The following is a 19367-nucleotide window of genomic DNA, read 5'->3' on the forward strand; positions in this document are numbered from 1 at the left end:
CCGGTCCGGTTCGATCTTGGACTGGAATTTTTCCGGTCCGGTCCCAGTCTGTAATTTTTGTAATCCGGTCCCGTCCATAGTTTTTGCCGATTCCGATTTTGGATCGGTGCCCACCCCTACCTGGCGGTTAGGAGAGCTTAACCACATCTGAGCACAGGTTAACCATACCTCCCTTAATCTAACAACCAATAAAGGCATTGCCACTATTGGTTGGACAAGAGCAGCCTTTAGGCAAACCCTAAATTTGTGTTTGACACAACAATTTTTAATTCATCCAAATCTGAAAATATTACAAGGGGTGTGAGGCTGTGAGCTCCTTATATAGACTCTCACATTACATCTTGGCCCTTCATCAAAAAGTAAATCTAATAGCTACAATTAAAAGGAGAACTGGACAAAATAACAAGCTGAAAATTAACAACCTAAAGTTAGTCACATGACTTGAAAGGGACGTCCTTGGGAGCTTGTGTAGGATAGTTGTTTCTCCTTAATTATGGCACCAGCTTTATGAAGATACCTCATTTCTGCACCTCCCGCAAACCACCCGGTGATGATTGGGCCGCATGTTTCGTACACGGAACGATTTATGACAGTTCGTAAGTTTATCGTCAAGTGATAGCTCAAATACTTGTGTCTACCCCTTGGTCATTATCTGCGCGCCATTACGGTCGTTTTGACAGTAATTAGAGTTCATTTGGAGTCCAGGTCGAAAACCGTCTTCATTTTCTAATAAACTGTTTAAAATGCCGAGTCGGAATGTTCTAGAATATTCCGGATATTTCTATTCCATAATTTTAATCTTTTCATCTTTTGGCAAAATATATCTCGAAATCATATTTTGAACAATAAGGAAGTTGAGATCTACCGCAATTCCATAACAGAAACGCGGAAAATCTTTCTTCCGCAGAGGAAACTGGGGAAAGGAAAAGACCCTGCCTGCGCCTCTTCCAAGAGCGGCAGTGGTTGCTGCGCCTCTTCCCCAGCTCTTTTCTGCGTATTTTCAAATCTTTTCGAGATATGTTTCTAAAGTTTTACCGTAACCCTAATTCCTCTGTGTGATTAGTATAAATAGGGACCTTCGTTCCTCATATTTCTCACACGAGTGTCCGCCCTTCTCTTCTCCCTTTGCATTCTAAGACCGCGCTCTTTGCTTATTGACGTCTACGTGCTTGAACTTTCGACCACGTAAACTCGGATCCTTCTGAGTACCAGTCTCGTTTTGCATGACCGACCAATTTGACCAACTCCACCTCAATTAATCAAATCAATTTAATTTAATTCCTCTTACGAGGGCACTTTCATCATACATTCGAGTCGAGCAATCACTAATCGTTAACTTAGTTAATCTCGTTTCGTCAAACATGTAAGTCTGAGGGTGTAAATCCCATGTTTTATTATTGTATTTTATTATTGTATAAATTATTGTAAGATTTACGTCGAAAACATGTTTAAAACCGATTTATAAAACCTTTATCAAACCTATTTTCGCAAACTAACAGAGGACAGACGTCGAGAAGATATGCAACATCTGTTGCGCCTCTTCCTGAGGCTGCCGCAGTTTCTGCCTCTCTTCTTCTTCCTTTGTTCTTTGTTGATTCGTTCCTTTTATTCGTCTTTTCTTATTTTCTTCATATTTTCTTCATAATTATAATACATAATTCATAATTATTTATCACCCCCTTAATTTCCGATTTAAATCCCAAGTAATCAATATTTGCGGGTTTTCGTCATTAAAATCAAACCCGGATTTTAGAGATTCGATTTGTTCATATCAAGTCTCTGGAATTCGCCTTTTGTATATTTCATCTGTTTATCACCATGTAACCTCATTAATTGCCTAATTAATTTGTAATTAGTTTATAATTCACCTTAGTTCGTTATAATTAATTCTCATTCGTTTAAACTTGTTTCTTTATCGCTTTTATGACCAATTCACATGTAAATAATCTGTTAAATCAATTCTACTTGAGTCGAACATTAATAATCGATCATTAAAATCACCAATGAACACTAACAATATGCAGTTCCGGCTTCATAGCCAGAACTCACTTCAGAAACAGACGCAGTGACCACTGCGCCTCTTCCAAGGGACGCAACATTGCTGCGCCTGTTCCGGGGTGACTTCTGTCTCTGAACTTCCGTTTCTGCTTTAACCTAGTTTATTAGTGTTACGTATTAATCGACTATTAATCATAGTACCGCCAATAATCTGTCCGTTTTCTAACCTTCATTATTTTCCTTTTCTTTTCTCAAATTATCCGTTTTAAACGTATTTTCGACGTAAATCATTGAACCATTGTAATTTTAATTATCGTATTTTATTTATTGTGTCTTTATTATCGTTTGTCTGCTCTCACATGTAATCAATCTAAATCTCTACTTCGACCTAATGTATGCTAAATTACATGTTCACCGACTTAGTTAAACTTCACATGCTAGGATCAAAACATTGTTTGTTGCATTGCATGCATATAATCGACAAAATATCAAGTATGAATAATTTCCCTAATCATTAGTAGAGGCCGCTATCGAGGCGGGCAGAATTAGGTGTTCGATCAAAATAGCTTCCTAATACGTACCCTCACCCCTTACTCCAGATCTCTGTGAACATCCGTGTTCATTGGCATCCACGAGAGTCATTCTAGACATAGAATGCTAAGGGTAACGAGTTCTTAGTGTCTATGTCATTACTTTGTGTCTTGACATGACGTGAAGTATTCGAACGCTTTCCAATTTTCCACAATAAATTGGTGGCGACTCCACAAATGCAAACGCTTATTTTCCCAAGCGCCCCCGTGGGCCCCTCGTGTCCACACTTTAGGGGATAAAAGGAAGGACCATATAATGTCATTCGTCCTTTGAATCTTTCATTGTGCACCACACATTATTGTCCCAAAACTTATTATATTATAGGACACTGAAATCAGTAGCTAACAACAGGTACACGACCAAGGATCCCGGAGGAACCTGTAGGATCCAGGAGGGAATCCACCAGTATGACAGCAGGCTGGAACCTGACATCAGGCTTCATGAGCAGCAACCTAGCAAGTACGGAACCAGGAACACTGAAGGATTTTAACCCTAGAAGAACTCCACCTGAGGGACGTCAGGCTAGGACCTGAATGCAGGCTTCATGAGCAGAATTTGCTTCTTTTCAGGGTTTTTTTAGAACAGAATCCTGACTCAGCAACTCAGCAGGCTTGAGATCAACAACTTTGTAATCAGGCTTGATGACACGGCCTCAAAATAAATATCATACCCCCTGACTACTCCACACTGTATATATGGTGGATTCATTATTTGGATCGTAAGATGTTTTTAAATTTGTATATGACAATGAGAAAATGAAAGTTATAAACTGATCTCCTCTTAGTTGAGTCTGTTAGTGTAAATTTTAAATTTGGTGGGAGAATTAGTACCCGTGGAGTAATTAGTCCAAGTAATTGCGGAACTCAAATATAATGTAACGTGAGGTGACCACCTGGTCAAAACTTTCCTATACACGAGTGATCCAACCATAAACCACTTAATCTTAAAATAATGTAATCTTGTATCACTAGTATTGATCTAAATTAATTTGAAATAACTATTTTTTTAAATCACACTTATTAGGTAGTTTTATAAAATACCTTATTAGTCAAATTTACTACTGAATCTCTCTTAACAACTGAATGGACCTTACTAACCCAAACGCAAAATTACTCTTTCTTTATGACTTGCATCTGAATATACTCGATGACAACACACTTAAAACAAACTCACCCCTATCTGAGGCTATCATCTTCTATATTATAACACCCTGACCCAAACCTTAGGTTGAGAGTGATCACCCACGCTAGCTCGTGAAGCTGTGTATTTCAGCCACATACCAACACCAGTCTTTTCATCTGCATTACGACCCCACTCATGCGCATCCCATAATTCTTCTTAGGTGAACACCCATCTTAAGACTATTCATCTACAAACACACTTAATTATAAAGTTCTTATAATGGGATTGAAGATAAACGATGTACTTTATTAATATACATAGTATTTTTAATTATTTGAATTTACTAGTTGGCCTTTTTCGCCAATTAAAAAGGTTCCTTGATAATAAAGAGCAAGCGCCCAATTCAATTAACAGGATATAAAAATAAGTGGAATCCGAAATAATCCGACATAACTCCAATCCAATTCAAAATATGTACCAACATACCCCACGTTATATTTTTCCTAACTGTAGGTAAGAGATACTCTTAAGTCATGACTCTTGAGTATTGATAAGACTAAAAACGTCTTTATATTCCTTTCTGTTTTTGAATGACGAGGAACCTGCTGTTATCTTTGGTGCGGACTTGGTAAAACCACCGAGTATACATGAGATCCTGAAAATTTTTACTCACTAGATTCCATTCTTACGGATCATTTGACCGGGTGAGTGAAGACGAAGAAGAAAAGAATAAAAAAAAAATGATATTCCTCCCTCTTTTCCATCAGTCGGTCTCCTTTTAGACGGGTCATTTTGGTCTTTTCTAAAAAGCCGAGATTTTGAGACCATTTTACAGCCAAATATATTTACTTTTAGAAAACAAGTTATCATAAGTTGTAAAGCTAGCTGGATCATTATGGTTACCTTTGATAAAGTGACTACAAAATCCCATCATTTTGAAAATACGAGAATGAGCGTTTGAAACAAGAATTTGTGTGTTCCCATAACCAAAACCATTTTTTAAAAACCGGAAGTCTCGTATTCGAGTCCTGATAATGCAACAGTGTTAAAACTCATTAGGGAGAATTTTACCGTCTTATTGATCCTACCCGACTCGAATCTGAACTAAACCGAATGGTTTACGCACAAAAAAAATCATTTTTTTTAAGAAAAAGGAAAAAGAAAAAATAATAGAGAAGTCACAAATATTCTCCCCCATCCACCTATATCCCTCCCACCCCACATCCTCCCCTTGACTAACATATACCACCACCATTTCCACACACCACCAACCAAATAGTAATACCATGCCCCCTTCTTCATCTTCATCACCATACACCACCCCAACAACCACCAAACCCCGCATCAAAACCCCAACCTCATCCTCTACCACCACAACAACCACCGCACACACCACCCAACTCTTCTGCCGTCACCATACTCTTTCCTTAACCGCTACCGGAACCCTAGATCTCCTCATTTTAATCCTCGTCTTAATCTCCTCTACTTTCCTCTTAACCTCTTATCTCTCCTACCTCTTCACCTCCTTATCCCTCCTTCTCCCCTCCATCCCCGTCTCCCTTCCGCCGTTCTCCTCCTCCGCCGCAATCGCTGCCGCGCTGTCCGCCTTCTTCGCCGTTTCCGCCGCCGCGCTTTGTCGCCGTCCTCGTCGATGTGCGAATCCCGCGTGTAAAGGCCTTACCAAAGCCCTCGAGTTTGACTTACAGCTTCAGACTGAAGATTCCCTTAGTAATGGTGCTGCTGGTAATAATGATGTGGTTGAGAGGTTGCCGTGGAAAGGAGGGAGTGAGAGTAATCCGGATTATGAGTGTCTTAGAGCGGAGTTGAGGAAGATGGCGCCGCCGAATGGTCGTGCTGTGTTGTTGTTTAGGGCTAAGTGTGGTTGTCCTGTTGCTAAGCTTGTTGGTTGGGGTCCTAAGAAAGGTCGTAAGGGAAGTAAGAAGTGAGTCATCCTTTCTCCGTCCTTTTCCGTCTTCGGTTTTCGTTTACTCCCTCCGTCCTGATCATTTGTTTACCTTTGATTAAAATACGTGTCGTGAAGGATATAAAATTTAAACAAATGATTGGGACGGAGGGAGGAAAATTAGTGAAATAGGGAATGTGTATAGTAATAATGTGTATTTGTTTGATTCTGCTGAGTTGCTGACTGATAGTTTTCGACGATTTGAGATAGTTTTCGATGATTTGAGTGAATGTATCAAGGGAAAATTCTTTGTTATAGCAAGTGTATCAAGTACCTGTGCTTGTTTACTGTGTTACGTGTTCTGATTCATTTTTGTGTTCTGTTTTCGTTTTTGATTGATCGATTACTGTATTTGATTGATTGGGCTGACTGGTATTTTCGGAGTGATTATGTGAAGGGAGAAATCATGTTATGGTAAACCTCAGCGATCGAGAAAATTGAAACTGAGAATAGTTTTTGGAAATAATATAATAGAATCCAAGAGGCTGTAGATTCTCATTTTCTGTGGTGTAAGGTAATGCAGTACAGTGGGTTGCATTATAGGACTTTTGGCTTGGAGGATAGAAATGAGACGGTCGTTGTAATTGACTTTTAGTTCTGCCGTGTGTGGTGCTTGTATGTGCTGGTTGAAGTTTACGTGGCTGTCTTCTAGATGTACATTTATGTTTCGTTGGCCGCTTTTTTGTTTGCTAATTGATGATTGCAAAAATGATGTGTGCAATGTTTTGTGTTTATATCTTGTGGAATGTATTGGTATGTTACAACTTGAGGAGTACTTGTTGGTAGTCTTATAACGTTTTTATATCATAGCTGAATGTTGTTGATCTCAGTTTTCGTAACAACTTTTAGAATACTTGAATGTATTCTTTGTAAAATTTTAGCAAATTTTTTTTGCTTTAGTCTTTTGTTTGCATTTTTAAATCTCAAGCGGGGAAAGTTAACGGAACCAGGTAGCTAGTAGTTCCATAAGCCTGATCCAGAGTACTTATCACGGTTAAGGTTTGGCGGAGAGAATGTATTTTCTTTCACTTCTCCTTCTTTAAAGTTTCGTCTGGTCAGCATGTTGCACCCTAGTCAAATACCACTCTGGAGATGGACAGATACTCTCTCTTACTCTATAAGTCTCTAAGCATGTTCTGTATGGTTACCAAGCATACATTCAATTATGCTTTGTATAGAAGCCCGAAGGGATTTATTTTGAAGTTTTAAGGAGTATGATGTCGCTACTATTAGAACTAGTGGCAAGTTGATGCCATTGTAAGGCTGCCTGAAGCGTAAGGATGAAGGACAGGGGCAGAAAGAATGCCATTTTGACGGAAATGAACTTCGTTGAAAGTGTTTCTGGAATGGTGGCTGATTTATGAATAAGGTGGCCTTTACCATAAAATTATGGACAATTCAAGTTGTCAGAGGGTAAGTAGTTTTGAGCAGACTGCCTCTGTGGGTATTCTATCTTGATTCTGGCCTTCACAACTGAGGTACTTTGAACAGAAGACATTTTGGAGTAAGAAATGATTGATTCCCTTTGATATATTGCCTCTGTTGCAAATGTACCCATTGGTCATTTCATCTATCACGTACCTCGATTTTCAAGATTAAAATTAGGCTTTTGGCGACTATGGAAATGACACTATCAACAGAGGCGAGAATTGAGTAAACTGGAGACTTATCATTCATCACAAAGTGATAAAGTGGGGGTGATGAGCAGAGACATTGCAAAAGTAGCCACGACAAAGCTTTTGCATTGATGGAAATGCCCCAGTCATATAAACGCAAATTAGTTTGAAAAGGCACACAAAGCTGCATGCCCTAGCTAGAGACCAAGGTGCTAGAAAGCGCACCTTACGGAATGGTGGCGTAAGAAGAGAAATATTGAGCCCACTATATGTGGCACATGACTGTCCACCTTTCAACGTGACTTCTTTTAGAAAATATCCCCATTTAACCTGCCTTTTACTCCTTTTACCGTTTGCACACATTTCGTTAAGCTAATATGGTTTTATATCACCATGGCATTTCCATCGATACAAAAGTGTTGGAGCTGCTATTTTTCCAATGTATCTGCTTCGACTGCTTGACACCCCATTTCATTTCCTTGTGATGAATGATAAGTCTCGGGTTTATTCAGTTGTGGCCGATATTTTCATCACCAAAAGCCTTATCTTGTTCTGGAGAATTGTTGGGATTTGGTACTCCAGTTTTCATGTTATGATTTTAAGAAGGATATGGGGTGTACTTTCATCAAATATGGTTGATGGTAGCAGTTAATTGATGTGGAAGGCTCCGGGTGTCTTCAAGAATGGAAAAAGGAGAGTGAGTGGCTTGTCTGTTTGTGAATATTTGTTTCATATAACTTTGAATCTTTGATGTCTTGACAAATAGAAAAGGGCCCTTATATGTTTCCAGTACACTACCTTGATAACTTAAATGTAAATGATTTTCGTCCAGTTCAGTTCATTCACATCACAGTGTCTTGTCCCTAATTCCTGTGCTTGTGTACTGAAGGTCATCTATCAGTGTTATCTTAAAGTTGGTATATGATTTGTCTCTAGCAATTTCTGTATCAGTGTGACAAGGATGTCAACTCTGGTCTATGTTGACTAATGATAGTAGACGTACTTAATAGAAGGGTTTGGATTTGGGAATCTCAGGCTCAGTGTTTGTTCAGAAAATTACGAAAATTACTTGACTTTATGACAGAGTGTTTGTGGAGGAAAAAAGCGACGCCTGATGATGGAATGACACAACTCTTGTTGTAGTTGGAAACCTGTCTTAAGCTAGATTCCAATTCCATAGCTAGTGGCTGCTTTTCAAAGTTGTTTTAAGGAGCAGAAGGCAGTAGCACTGAGTTATCGACTTCCTCTAGACGTCTAATAACAAAGAGTGGGAAGAAGACTGTATTTTGGATTATTTTGAGATTCTGTAGTAGTCTAACAACTTAAAACCTAGGGATGATAGAAGAAAATACGATTCTGAATTAAAAAAAAAAAAAGAAGTTTAAATGCATTGTTTTGAATAATATGATGATTTATTTGCTGCAACTATGTAGAGAATGAATGTCTATGGTTTAAGTTATGTCAAATGCGATTGTGAACCAGGGTTTGGATGGGGAGTTTGATGTTCAGGGGAATTTTTACTATTCTATAGTGTTTGTTGTAGCAGTAGATTACTGGATTTATGATGGAATGCGGCAAAAAGTTATGTTGAGATTTTCGGATGGTGGTGTAAGAAAGTTCTCTCTAGGATTACAGAAATTTAATTCAGCTTCACTTCAATCAATCTTTTGCTTTCTAGATGAGATGTTGTTAGATGATGTTTTGGCTGTTACTGCAGTGATGTTACCTTAAAACTTAGAAATTAAAATCCTTACTTTTTGACTGCTATTAGGAATGCTACCAATCTAACAGTGGTATTGGAAATGAAAGCAGCAGCCATAGGGTCATAAATTAGACATCCTAATGACAAGGGCATTGGAAGAAGTATCTGCTGGTTAGCTTGTTTGAGCTATGAGGTTTTAGAGAAGGCTGACAATTTCAAATATATGCTGGTTTTGTAGTAGGAAATGTTTCTGAAGCCAAAAAATATTCACTTTATTAGGGATTATTCACCGAGTTTCATCACAAAGCTAATAGATTCATATGTTTCTTTTATAACTCAGATTACAGTTTGAAGAACTACTGCATTGCCTAAGACATCGTTATATTTTCGCCAGTAATTTTTGCTTGGGAAAATGGGAGAAGTGTATTTTGACACCCCCTTGTATTTTATTTTCTAATTATTCCCTTTGTCAAACATGTCTTCGTCTTTGTCATGACTCATGAGTCGCATAAAGGGATGCTTGTTGGTTGGACATGGTTAAATAAAGGCTTGTGTAAAGATTTTAGGAGGATGCTGTAGTTATGGTGGAGATTTTACAGATAGTTGATTCCAAGGTTTGTCAATCTCTTTTGCAAAGGGTTGATTAAATGGTTTGTCAATTTCGTTTTATTTTTTTTAGTATAAATCGACCTCTTTGAGGATGCTGTCTAGTGTAAAAATGTGTTATTACCTAAACACTAAACAACATTTTTTGTTCTGCTGCCATTGAAATTATAAGAGAGCCTGAGGGCAATATTTTTTGAGAAAAACTACAAACGGAGTTTTTCACTAATTGATTTTTTGCTCCTTTGGTAGATCCCCTTAGAAACTCTACCTCCAACTGAAATTTATTGTTCCTTATGAATATGGTGGGCGACATCAACTTTGACCGCTAATTTCCACCCGATAATATGTGGAGAATATGTAAAAATTTGTCATGTTTGATATTTCAAAACAAATATTTTTATTTTATCATTTTTCAACGAAAGTCAAATGGGAAATGTATATTGGATGGAGCCTGGAGGGTATATGTTGTTGAGACTTCCTTATTGAATGTGAAATCGCAATATCTTATTTGCCTACGTTACATTTAATTTCCACCTTAACTTTACGTATGGCATTTTAGAGGACTTGAGATACCTTCAGTAGTAGTATGACAGCTGAAAGTTATGATTCTTTTCAAATCTTGTTTCGTCTTTTCTGCTTGTTATTCACTTTTTGCTATGTGGTTGTCTTTGCCCTTTGCTTGGTTGGTATTCGCTTAGTCCCTGCATAATATAGTTCTACCTTGCCTTTATCCATTTTTTTATCCTGTTTTACATTGATGGATGTGTTTCACCAAGACCGTTGTTTCTTTGTTGGCACCTTTTTTTACTCCATGGCATGTTGCATCGCTTGCGTGTTGTGTCAAACACACTACTTGACTGACATGATATCTGATAGCTTCGTTTTTCCTCAAATAGAGGAAATTTTTTCTTGAAAAAGCCGATTCTGACACTCATAACACTGCGTGTCTGTCACTTGCAGTCTAAGTTACTTCATTACTTGTTAACATATGGGCTTTGGCTAACTGGTATAGTGTGTTACTTACGATAGCTTAACTTTACTATGTTAAAGGTTAGTTGTTCTTTTCTTCTTTAGCAGTTAATAGCAGGAAAAGAATTTGTTGGCCTGTTGCCTTGAGCATTTAGGCTACCTTGCTTTTTTGGAGTTCCTTTGAACTTTGTTACTCTCAACATTTCATATTACCTCCTGCACATATGTCCGACACCTGATACTTGATGCTCAGACATTCTTTTAATACTTGGACACTTCGTTTTAAGTAAACATTTGAATTTTTCATGCACAATAACTTACTGTGACGCTTATTATGAGTAAGATAAAACCCTTTTGCGAACCAACTTACTCCCAACTTTTTATATTACCCTGTCTTCCCGTGTCCGACACTCTTTTTACTTGGAAATAAATGTAAAACTCAAGCCAAAAAATGTTTTTTTTTTTTTTTTTCCATACAAATAGTGTAGTTTGGTCCATGTTGGATATGTTTATATAAGATTTGATTAACATGTTTATATAAGATTGATTAACACAAGTTTTGGAAGTGCCTTCAACATGGTTCAAGTTACAGAGTTTAGACAATGATTGTGCAATATTTGTTTTGGAAGCATTTGTTTGGCTTCTAAGTAACACTTGTACTAGGATATCCAATTGTTGAACTCCTCCTGTCCCGCTATGATCATCTTGCATCTTTTTCGAGTTTCCCCATTAATTCCGTTACTTTTTTTTTTCCCTGGGTTATATATATAAGCTGTTTACGGGCAAAATAAAGACAGGAAGATCATAATGGGACAAGGAGTACAAGCATAACTTTTAATTTGTGCTTTTCATACAATCTTAATCTGTGAATTGTGCTTTTCATTGCAGAGCTTTAGCGAGTACCGCCTATAATGGAGATCATCGTTGACTGCTGAGGGCCGTGACAGCTGATAGATGAATCTTCACATAACTAATCAACTGATTGTCATTTGGTTGAATGCTGTTTAAAGGATCAAACTGTCAACTAAAAAGGTTTCCATCTGATTAAAATTTATGTGACTTGCTGTTTCGAAGGGTGAAAACTTTCTCTAGCCTTTTCTATCCTAGATATTATAACTTATACCAATAAATCAATGAAGTCTATATCAGATATTGATTTACTTACGTCATTGTTTCGTTACTGTTAAAGTACCTCATACTTTTGTACGGTGCTGCCGGAAAATGCTAATGTACATATGTTTCGATATCTCGGCCGATGGACTTTCAGTTGCGTTTCTTTTGCATTTTGATTTAGTCCAAATACCAAGTATGACCGACAGCAACACAAGGGTAAAAATCTAATTTGCAGATTTGTTGTGGATATAGTCACTAATGGAGTCGCGAGATTCAATGGTGGCGATTTTGTTTTTGGTGTTAATTGAGCCAAACCTAGGAGGGGGTTAACACCTGAGACCTTTATGTACCATACTTCTGCTTCAACCACTAGGCTAAATGTTTTCGAACAACTCAATGGTGGCATCATGGGTTGATTGCGAAAACTATTCTTGGTCTTCTTGACAGTTGTAGACGGTGCAAACACTTGAGTTGGTAAAGCCGGAGCTGCACTGAAACGCCCATGAAAAGATATCCTTTCGAGGAAAGTACTCGAGAGTCGAGTCTTTACCCTCATTTAGGTCAAGTTCATGAATGAAAGGAAGCATTCTGATTTATTCTGATAGGAAAGATTTCTTTTTTTTTTTTTTTGAAAGGGAAAGCCCGAAGGCTTTACTGCATTACTAATAACGACTCAACGGTAACAATATCGTCCGCAGTCGGTGGTAAAACTCCCGACCAAATCAATCTACCAACTATCCTAGGAAATAAATGAGCTAGAGCATGCGCCGCACCATTGTTTGTACGACTAGTATACGACCATACAACCGAATTAAAAGAGTTGCATAACAATAAAATTTCATCTAAAATTAAAGCAAACATATTTCTTCCCGACTTCTTCTTCTTCAACGATTCAATCAACACCAAGCAGTCACTTTCTACCATGATCTTTTGATGCCCGCGCCTCTTCGCTTCCTTCATACCTTCCAGCACCGCCACAGCTTCCGCAAATTGAGGCTCCCAATTTTGCTCCATGACCTCCGACACCCCCCACACAACTTCACCCCTCTCGTCCCTGCAAATCACCCCCACGCTAATCCCCTCACCTTCCTTGGTACCCGCATCAACATTCACCTTGACAAAATCCCCAGGTGGTCGAGTCCAACCCTTCCTCACAGCATGCTCCTCACGTCCTCCCACACCTCTCTGGTTCGGCCTACAATAACCCCCACCTTCGATCTCCTCCACCACATCCCGCGTCCTCCTTATCACCCCCTGCGAATTCACATCCTTAGCATAAAAAATGACACTATTTCGATGTTCCCACAAGGCCCAGCATCCCACCATAAAGAGCATATGTTCCCGGCTGCCATACACCCTCCACCTTTCCTCAACCCAGCTACGCAAATCCCCACACCCCGCTTCCTCCTCCATCAAAAGGTCAAGGCCCTCCCACACCCGTTTAGCGATAGGACAGTCACGAAATAAATGGACACTAGACTCAAGAAAAGAATTACATAAGGAGCAGAAAGAACACTCACCTCGAACACGGCTTGCTATATTCGCTCTTGTTGCCAATGCCTCATTGCAAAGCTGCCAAAAGAAGAGCTTCACTCGGGGCCACACTGGGACTTTCCAGAGCCTGTTCCAGAGCCATTTCTCCTTATTCCCATTCGACATTCCCCCAAACTCCAAAGCTTCTTTCTCCCCGGCTAGTCTCCAATAGGCGGTTTTCACAGTAAAGACGCCATCCTTTTCCGCCACCCAATACCACGTGTCCTCCGGCTTAAACGCACTAACCCGGATGTTGTGAATGCGTTCACATTCAAACGGAAGAAACAAGGACGAGACAAGCTCCGTATTCCACCCGCTGCCATTAGAATGCATAAGCTCCGCAACTACCATGTCGTCTAATCCATCCACAATAGGAGAAAGAACCCTCCCTGTTTGCGTTCCAACCAACCACGCATTATGCCAAACCCGAGTAGACAACCCGTTTCCAATTCTTCTTCTCCAGCCACTTCTCAACATGTCTCTCGCCTTTAAGATGCCCCTCCAGGTATAACTCGGATAAGTGCCCAAAGTTGCCGTCATCACATCCCCGTGGGGATAATACTTAGCACGCATGAGGCGTGCCCATAACCCATTATTCTCGGTCATCAAACGCCAAACTTGTTTACCAATAAGAGCAACATTAAACAATTTAAAATCTCGAAAACCCATACCTCCTCGACTCTTCGACTTGCATAACTTCTTCCACGCCACCCAACTAATACCCTGCTTCCCTTTTCATGCCCCCACCAAAATCGGGATATCAAAGATCTCAGCTCGTCGCAAAAGTTGACGGGAATTTTAAAAATACTCATCACATAGGTAGGGAGTGAATTGGCCACAGCCTTTATAAGAACCTCCTTACCAGCCCTAGACAATATCTTCCCGCGCCAGCCACTCAGTCTTTTGCTTAGCTTATCTCTCAGAATATCCGTCAGAACCTTCTTTGACCGCCCTATAACCGTGGGTAACCCCAAGTAGCGCTCTTGTTCCTCAACTTCAACATAGCCCAATCGCCTGGCCAAATTACTCCTCTTCACCCGTGGGATACCCTTGCTAAACGAGACAGTGGTTTTGTCGACACTCACTAATTGACCCGAGGCATACTCATATCGCCGAAGTATATCCAACACTACATCCGCTTCCGCATCATTAGCTCTCGTAAAGAAAATGCTATCGTCGGCAAACAGCAAATGCGATATAATTGGTGCTCCATTCGAAATCTTTACACCATGTAGACTACCCCGCTCCACAGCCCTTCGCATCATGCTCGATAAGGCCTCAGCACAAAGGATAAATAAATAAGGTGATAGCGGATCACCTTGCCTGAGTCCTCTAGATGGTGTAAATTCGTCAGACGGTGTACCATTAATAAGCACAGAGAAAGATACAGTCGAGACACATGCCATCACCCTGCTAACCCACGCCCTATCGAACCCCATAGCATCAAGTATACTCCTCAGAAAATGCCACTCCAACCTGTCGTACGCTTTAGCCATGTCGAGCTTAATAGCCATAAAACCCTCTGTACTATGCGAACACTTCATATAGTGAAAAACCTCGAAAGCAATCATAACATTATCCGCAATAGCCCTCCCAGGAGTAAAAGCACTCTGATTTTCCGAGACGATCTCACTAAGGAACAGCTTCAGACGGTTGGCCAGCACTTTTGAGACGAGTTTATACGCCACATTGCACAGGCTAATGGGTCGAAAGTCACGAATCGTATCCGGTGCCTTTTTCTTTGGAATTAAAACAATATTTGTCTTGTTTAAATTCCTGGGAGAGAGCTCACCTCTTAAGATAGCAAGAACAGTACTCATCACTTCGCCTCCCACGTTGCTCCAGTAGGTCTGATAAAAAAGCCCATTCATACCGTCAGGTCCCGGGGCCTTCAAAGGATGCATTTGGTTTAAGGCTTCTATGACCTCGTCTTCGCTATAGTCACGCCTAAGCTCGGCATTCATCTCATCAGTAACCCGATTATGAAGTCCCTGCAAAATATCATAATCAACAATGGGATTCGACGACGTGAACAACTGCTGGAAATAGGCATTCGCCACACCCGCCACGCCTTCATCTCCCACGCGTGGAACCCCGTCATCGTCAACAAGCTTAGCTATGAAATTTTTTCGCTTCCTTTCTCCGGCTCGAGTATGAAAAAAATTTGTATTTTTGTCCCCATCCTTAAGCCAAAGCGCTCTAGATCGTTGTCGCCAAAATTGTTCCTCCTGTTTTCGCAAGCTTGCCAATTCAGCCACAATTTTCCGTCTCCTGTTCACGTTCTCCACTGTCCTCTCCATCTCATTTAAGGAGCCAAGTTGCTTCAGCTTTTTCCCAATACTCCTGCCAATCTTCGAGATATTAATCCTCTTCCATGCCCCCAGCTCTTGCGCGCACGCCTCCAGCAACCCAGTTAAACTACCTCGGCCCCTCTCAACACCCCTCTCAATCGCCTCAGTGCAACCTTCCTCTCCTACCCAAATTTGCTCGAATTTGAATTTAGAGCGCTTCACCTCTTCCCTCTCCCTATAATTTAGAACAAGTTTAATAGGGGCATGGTCCGACCATTCCCTATTGAGGTAAAAAAGCTTCGCATAAGGGTACAAGTCTAACCATGACGACGAAATTAAAGCTCTATCAATCATACTCTGTCTATTCGCCTCGCCAACCTGACCATTATCGTACGAAAAGTTATACTCCTCCCACGGGGCATCACGTAACCCACAGTCCTCAATCGCCGCACGAAAATTATTCATCTGCCTTTGAGGACGGCTGCCTCCCTTCATCTCAGTAGAGAATAAAATTTCATTAAAGTCACCAATACAGACCCAGGGAAGCTGTGATTGGCTCTTCAGCAGCCGAAGAAGTTCCCAGGAGAGATGTCGGTCAGCCACCGATGGCCAACCATAGAAACCAGTAAGACGCCATTCCCGACCCTCCTCCCGAATAGTAAAGTCCATGTGATGGACCGACGCAGACCCAAAAACACAATCAACCTCCTTTCTCCAAAGCATAGCAAGACCCCCTGACCTCCCCACACTATCCACCTCTATACCAAAATACCCATCCAGCCTCTCCTTCACCCTCCTCATTTCACGACCACTAAGTTTTGTCTCACATAAAAACAAAATGGTCGGGGCCTCTCTCCGTACAAGCGCACGGAGTGCAGTAACTGTGTCGGGGTTGCCCAAGCCCCGACAGTTGATGCTTAAGATATTCATTGGGCCTTGCGGGGTTGACCACCGTCAACCTCCGCCTGAGGTATTAAGACGCCCCCGTCTATAAAAGGTTTAGCAAGCTTCAAATTCTCATCGACCTCCTGTTCCTCACGGCTCCTCTTGTTGCTTTCCTGTTCCTTCCTCAAACTCGTCCCCCCACCACTTTCATTGCCCTAATACTCCTCGCTAACTTCTTATAACTTCGAACCCCTCCCCCTTTTTGAGCTCCTTGTTTTCCCTTCACTGCCAAGCTCGTCACCCTCTCCTCCACCTGGCCACTAACCTGCTCCCGCATCTCAACATCAAAAGGTAATGTGTTTTCCACAGTGGGCGCCATCAGGGTTTTCACCTGTCCACTCTCATCACCCATCTCCTCCGAACCATCGCCCTGCACCCTTACCACACTCCCTGTTTCCTGTATGCCTGTCTCAGTAACAAAAGCACTAGGAGCTCGATACATCTCGTCCTGTTCCACTGTATTTTTCTTCTTCCTGAGATCAATAGCAATAGATTTCAGTTTGTCAATCATCTTCGATATCGTATCCTCATTCTCTTTAGCACTCACTTCATCGAATTTTGCACGCAAATTTCTCGCAGCCATCCCCGTACCCTCCTTCACCATTTTCACGACTTTCCATGGCGATGCCCGAAGCCAATCCCCAAATTTCAAATCGTCTTCCTCGTATGGTCCATCATCACAGTCCTTCTCCCCGTGTCCGATCAAGCCACATCCATAGCAATACGTCGGGAGTCTCTCATATTTAACATTATAATTCATTACACAGCCAGACTTCATTCGAATTGGCAAACTGGCTTTCAACGGATTTCGGATATCATAAAGAACTCGAACACGAATTGCCCTATCCAGCTCTACATTAGGGCCATGCTCAAAGGTCATGAAAGTTCCCAAACAGTTCCCAAGCCGTTCCGCATTCGCTAGACTGGTTCTCCCCGAGATGGGGAGATCATAGATACGTGCCCATATGGGAAAAAAGTAAAGAGGAACTTCCGTAATTTTACCTGACTGTGACGGTTCATCGAAACACCAAAGGAATTTCTCGAAGTGCCATGGTTGACCTTCTAAAACCCTAGCCTTATCCCGTTCTGACCCAAAGCTAAAAATAAACGTCTTTTCCTTCGCATCAACAACGTTGCCCATCATTGGCTTCGATGGATTCCATAATCTGATCATGGTCTCAATCGCTGCTTTAACATTAATCGATCTTGATGCCCAAAGTTTACCCACCAGTAAAAATTTCTCACCCTTCTCTTTCTCCCCGACCTCTTCTTCCCATTCGAACACCCCTTCATCCAACCCTTGAGGCTCTTTCCCGTCCCGGTGATGACTCGTTGATCCACTTTCCATTGACACCTGCACAACAAAACATAAACAAAAACAAAGAGAGACAGGCAAAAAACCGAGAATGAAACCAATCTCACGATAGAAATCGCAAGATAAGCCTCGATCGAGAGGAGAAAAAACGAAGAAGCTAAGACGGAATCCTAGGAACCCTAGACTTTTTTCTCAACAACTCCCTCCCCAAATTCAACTCTTAGGGCAAGGTTTTGATAGGAAAGATTTCTGATTTATTCTGATTGGACTTGCACAAGGAAGTTATGTTTCGGCGTTATATTAATGTCTCCTCCCAAGTCCCATCCTTTAACATATGAAAACCAGCGTGTGATGATCAAACATATGAAATTAATTAAGATGATGGCGAAGAAAATAATAAAAATGCAAAATTGAAAATAATGTGTAGTTAATAGTTCTGATTTATAAAAAAAGGATTTTCTACGGTGTAGTTTTGTGTTTCCCCAAATTCTAATATATACCCTCCATTTTTAAAAAAATCCCCGATATACCCCTAAACTTCAAGATTAGTACCTAAAATACCCTAAGTATTCAAATTCGAGTTTTTTTAGAGAAAATTGTTGATTACAAATTTACAACCTTTTAAAAACCTTTTTTTGAAAATTACAACCTTATATAATTTTTTTTTGTAAATTACAGCCATAATATCACTTTTCTTTGAAAATTGCACCACGATGACATTTCCGGTGAATTTTGTCAAAAATGACCGATATACCCTTGCCTATTTGTTTGCATACTTACCCAGATTTTTTCACTTAATCTATCATTTACCTCTCAAACCCTTTCATCTTCCTCACCTGAACATTAGTTACCCAGGTACATAGTTACCACTTCAAAATAACAAAGCTAAAAGCATCATTGTTGTTCATCATCTTGTGTATCTCGTTGACATGTTCCGTAACTTTCTCGGTCTCACGCTGAACTTCCGTTCTTTTTATCTTCTCATGCTCCACCAGTAGAGACCGAATTTCATCATTGCTAGCAAGTTCAGCGCTGTTTTACTAGCCTTGGTCTTGGCATTGAGATTCAAGCTTTTCTTTAGCAAGTTCCGAGTTGTTTTCCAGCTAGCTTCACAATCGAATTTGCCAATTGACCAGCTATTAGTATTCCAGATTAAATGTTTGCCTGATTAATTTGAGTCTGCGAGTGTAAATAGCATCATAAATTTGGGGAAAATCGATGATGAACCCTAATTACTTTCAGTTTGGAAAAAATAAATTTGGGGAAATCGATGATGAACCCTAATTACTTTCAATTTGGGGAAAATAAATTTGGGGAAAATCAATGATGAACCCTAATTACTTTCAATTTGGGGAAAACTAATGATGAAGAACACTAATTAATTTTAAGATACAATGAAAATAATAGAATTAGAATTACATTGACTAGGATAGAATTTGAATAAAAAGGGTGAATTAGATTAAGTGATATTGGTGAAGAAGAAATGGAGAATTAGAGAGAAAATGGAGTTGTGAATTTTGATGAAGGGGAAGAACATAAGATGAAGGTAAGGGGTATTTTCGTCCTAAAAAATGAACTTCAGTCACAAAAATTCAGATTTGTC

At 40.2% G+C, this 19367-nt stretch overlaps 1 protein-coding gene across 1 annotated transcript; it reads left to right on the top strand.

Moving 5' to 3' along the window:
- Window positions 1-4915: 4915 nt before the first annotated feature.
- LOC141642414 (uncharacterized protein At5g19025) lies at window positions 4916-11813 on the top strand. Its single transcript, XM_074451206.1, has 2 exons — window positions 4916-5653; window positions 11456-11813. Exons 1-2 carry the CDS (start codon window positions 4998-5000, stop codon window positions 11493-11495), a joined length of 696 nt encoding a protein of 231 aa, XP_074307307.1. The 5' UTR covers window positions 4916-4997; the 3' UTR covers window positions 11496-11813.
- Window positions 11814-19367: the final 7554 nt, after the last annotated feature.

The sequence above is a fragment of the Silene latifolia genome, chromosome 2 (genome assembly GCF_048544455.1).
Source record: "Silene latifolia isolate original U9 population chromosome 2, ASM4854445v1, whole genome shotgun sequence".
In the NCBI taxonomy this organism is placed as follows: Eukaryota; Viridiplantae; Streptophyta; class Magnoliopsida; order Caryophyllales; family Caryophyllaceae; genus Silene; species Silene latifolia.

Excerpts from the sequence above, each read along its gene's own strand:
- LOC141642414 (XM_074451206.1), top strand. The coding sequence starts at position 4,998 with ATGCCCCCTTCTTCATCTTCATCACCATACACCACCCCAACAACCACC. Across the intron at positions 5,654-11,455 it reads GGTCGTAAGGGAAGTAAGAA|AGCTTTAGCGAGTACCGCCT; the intron begins GTGAGTCATCCT and ends TTTTCATTGCAG.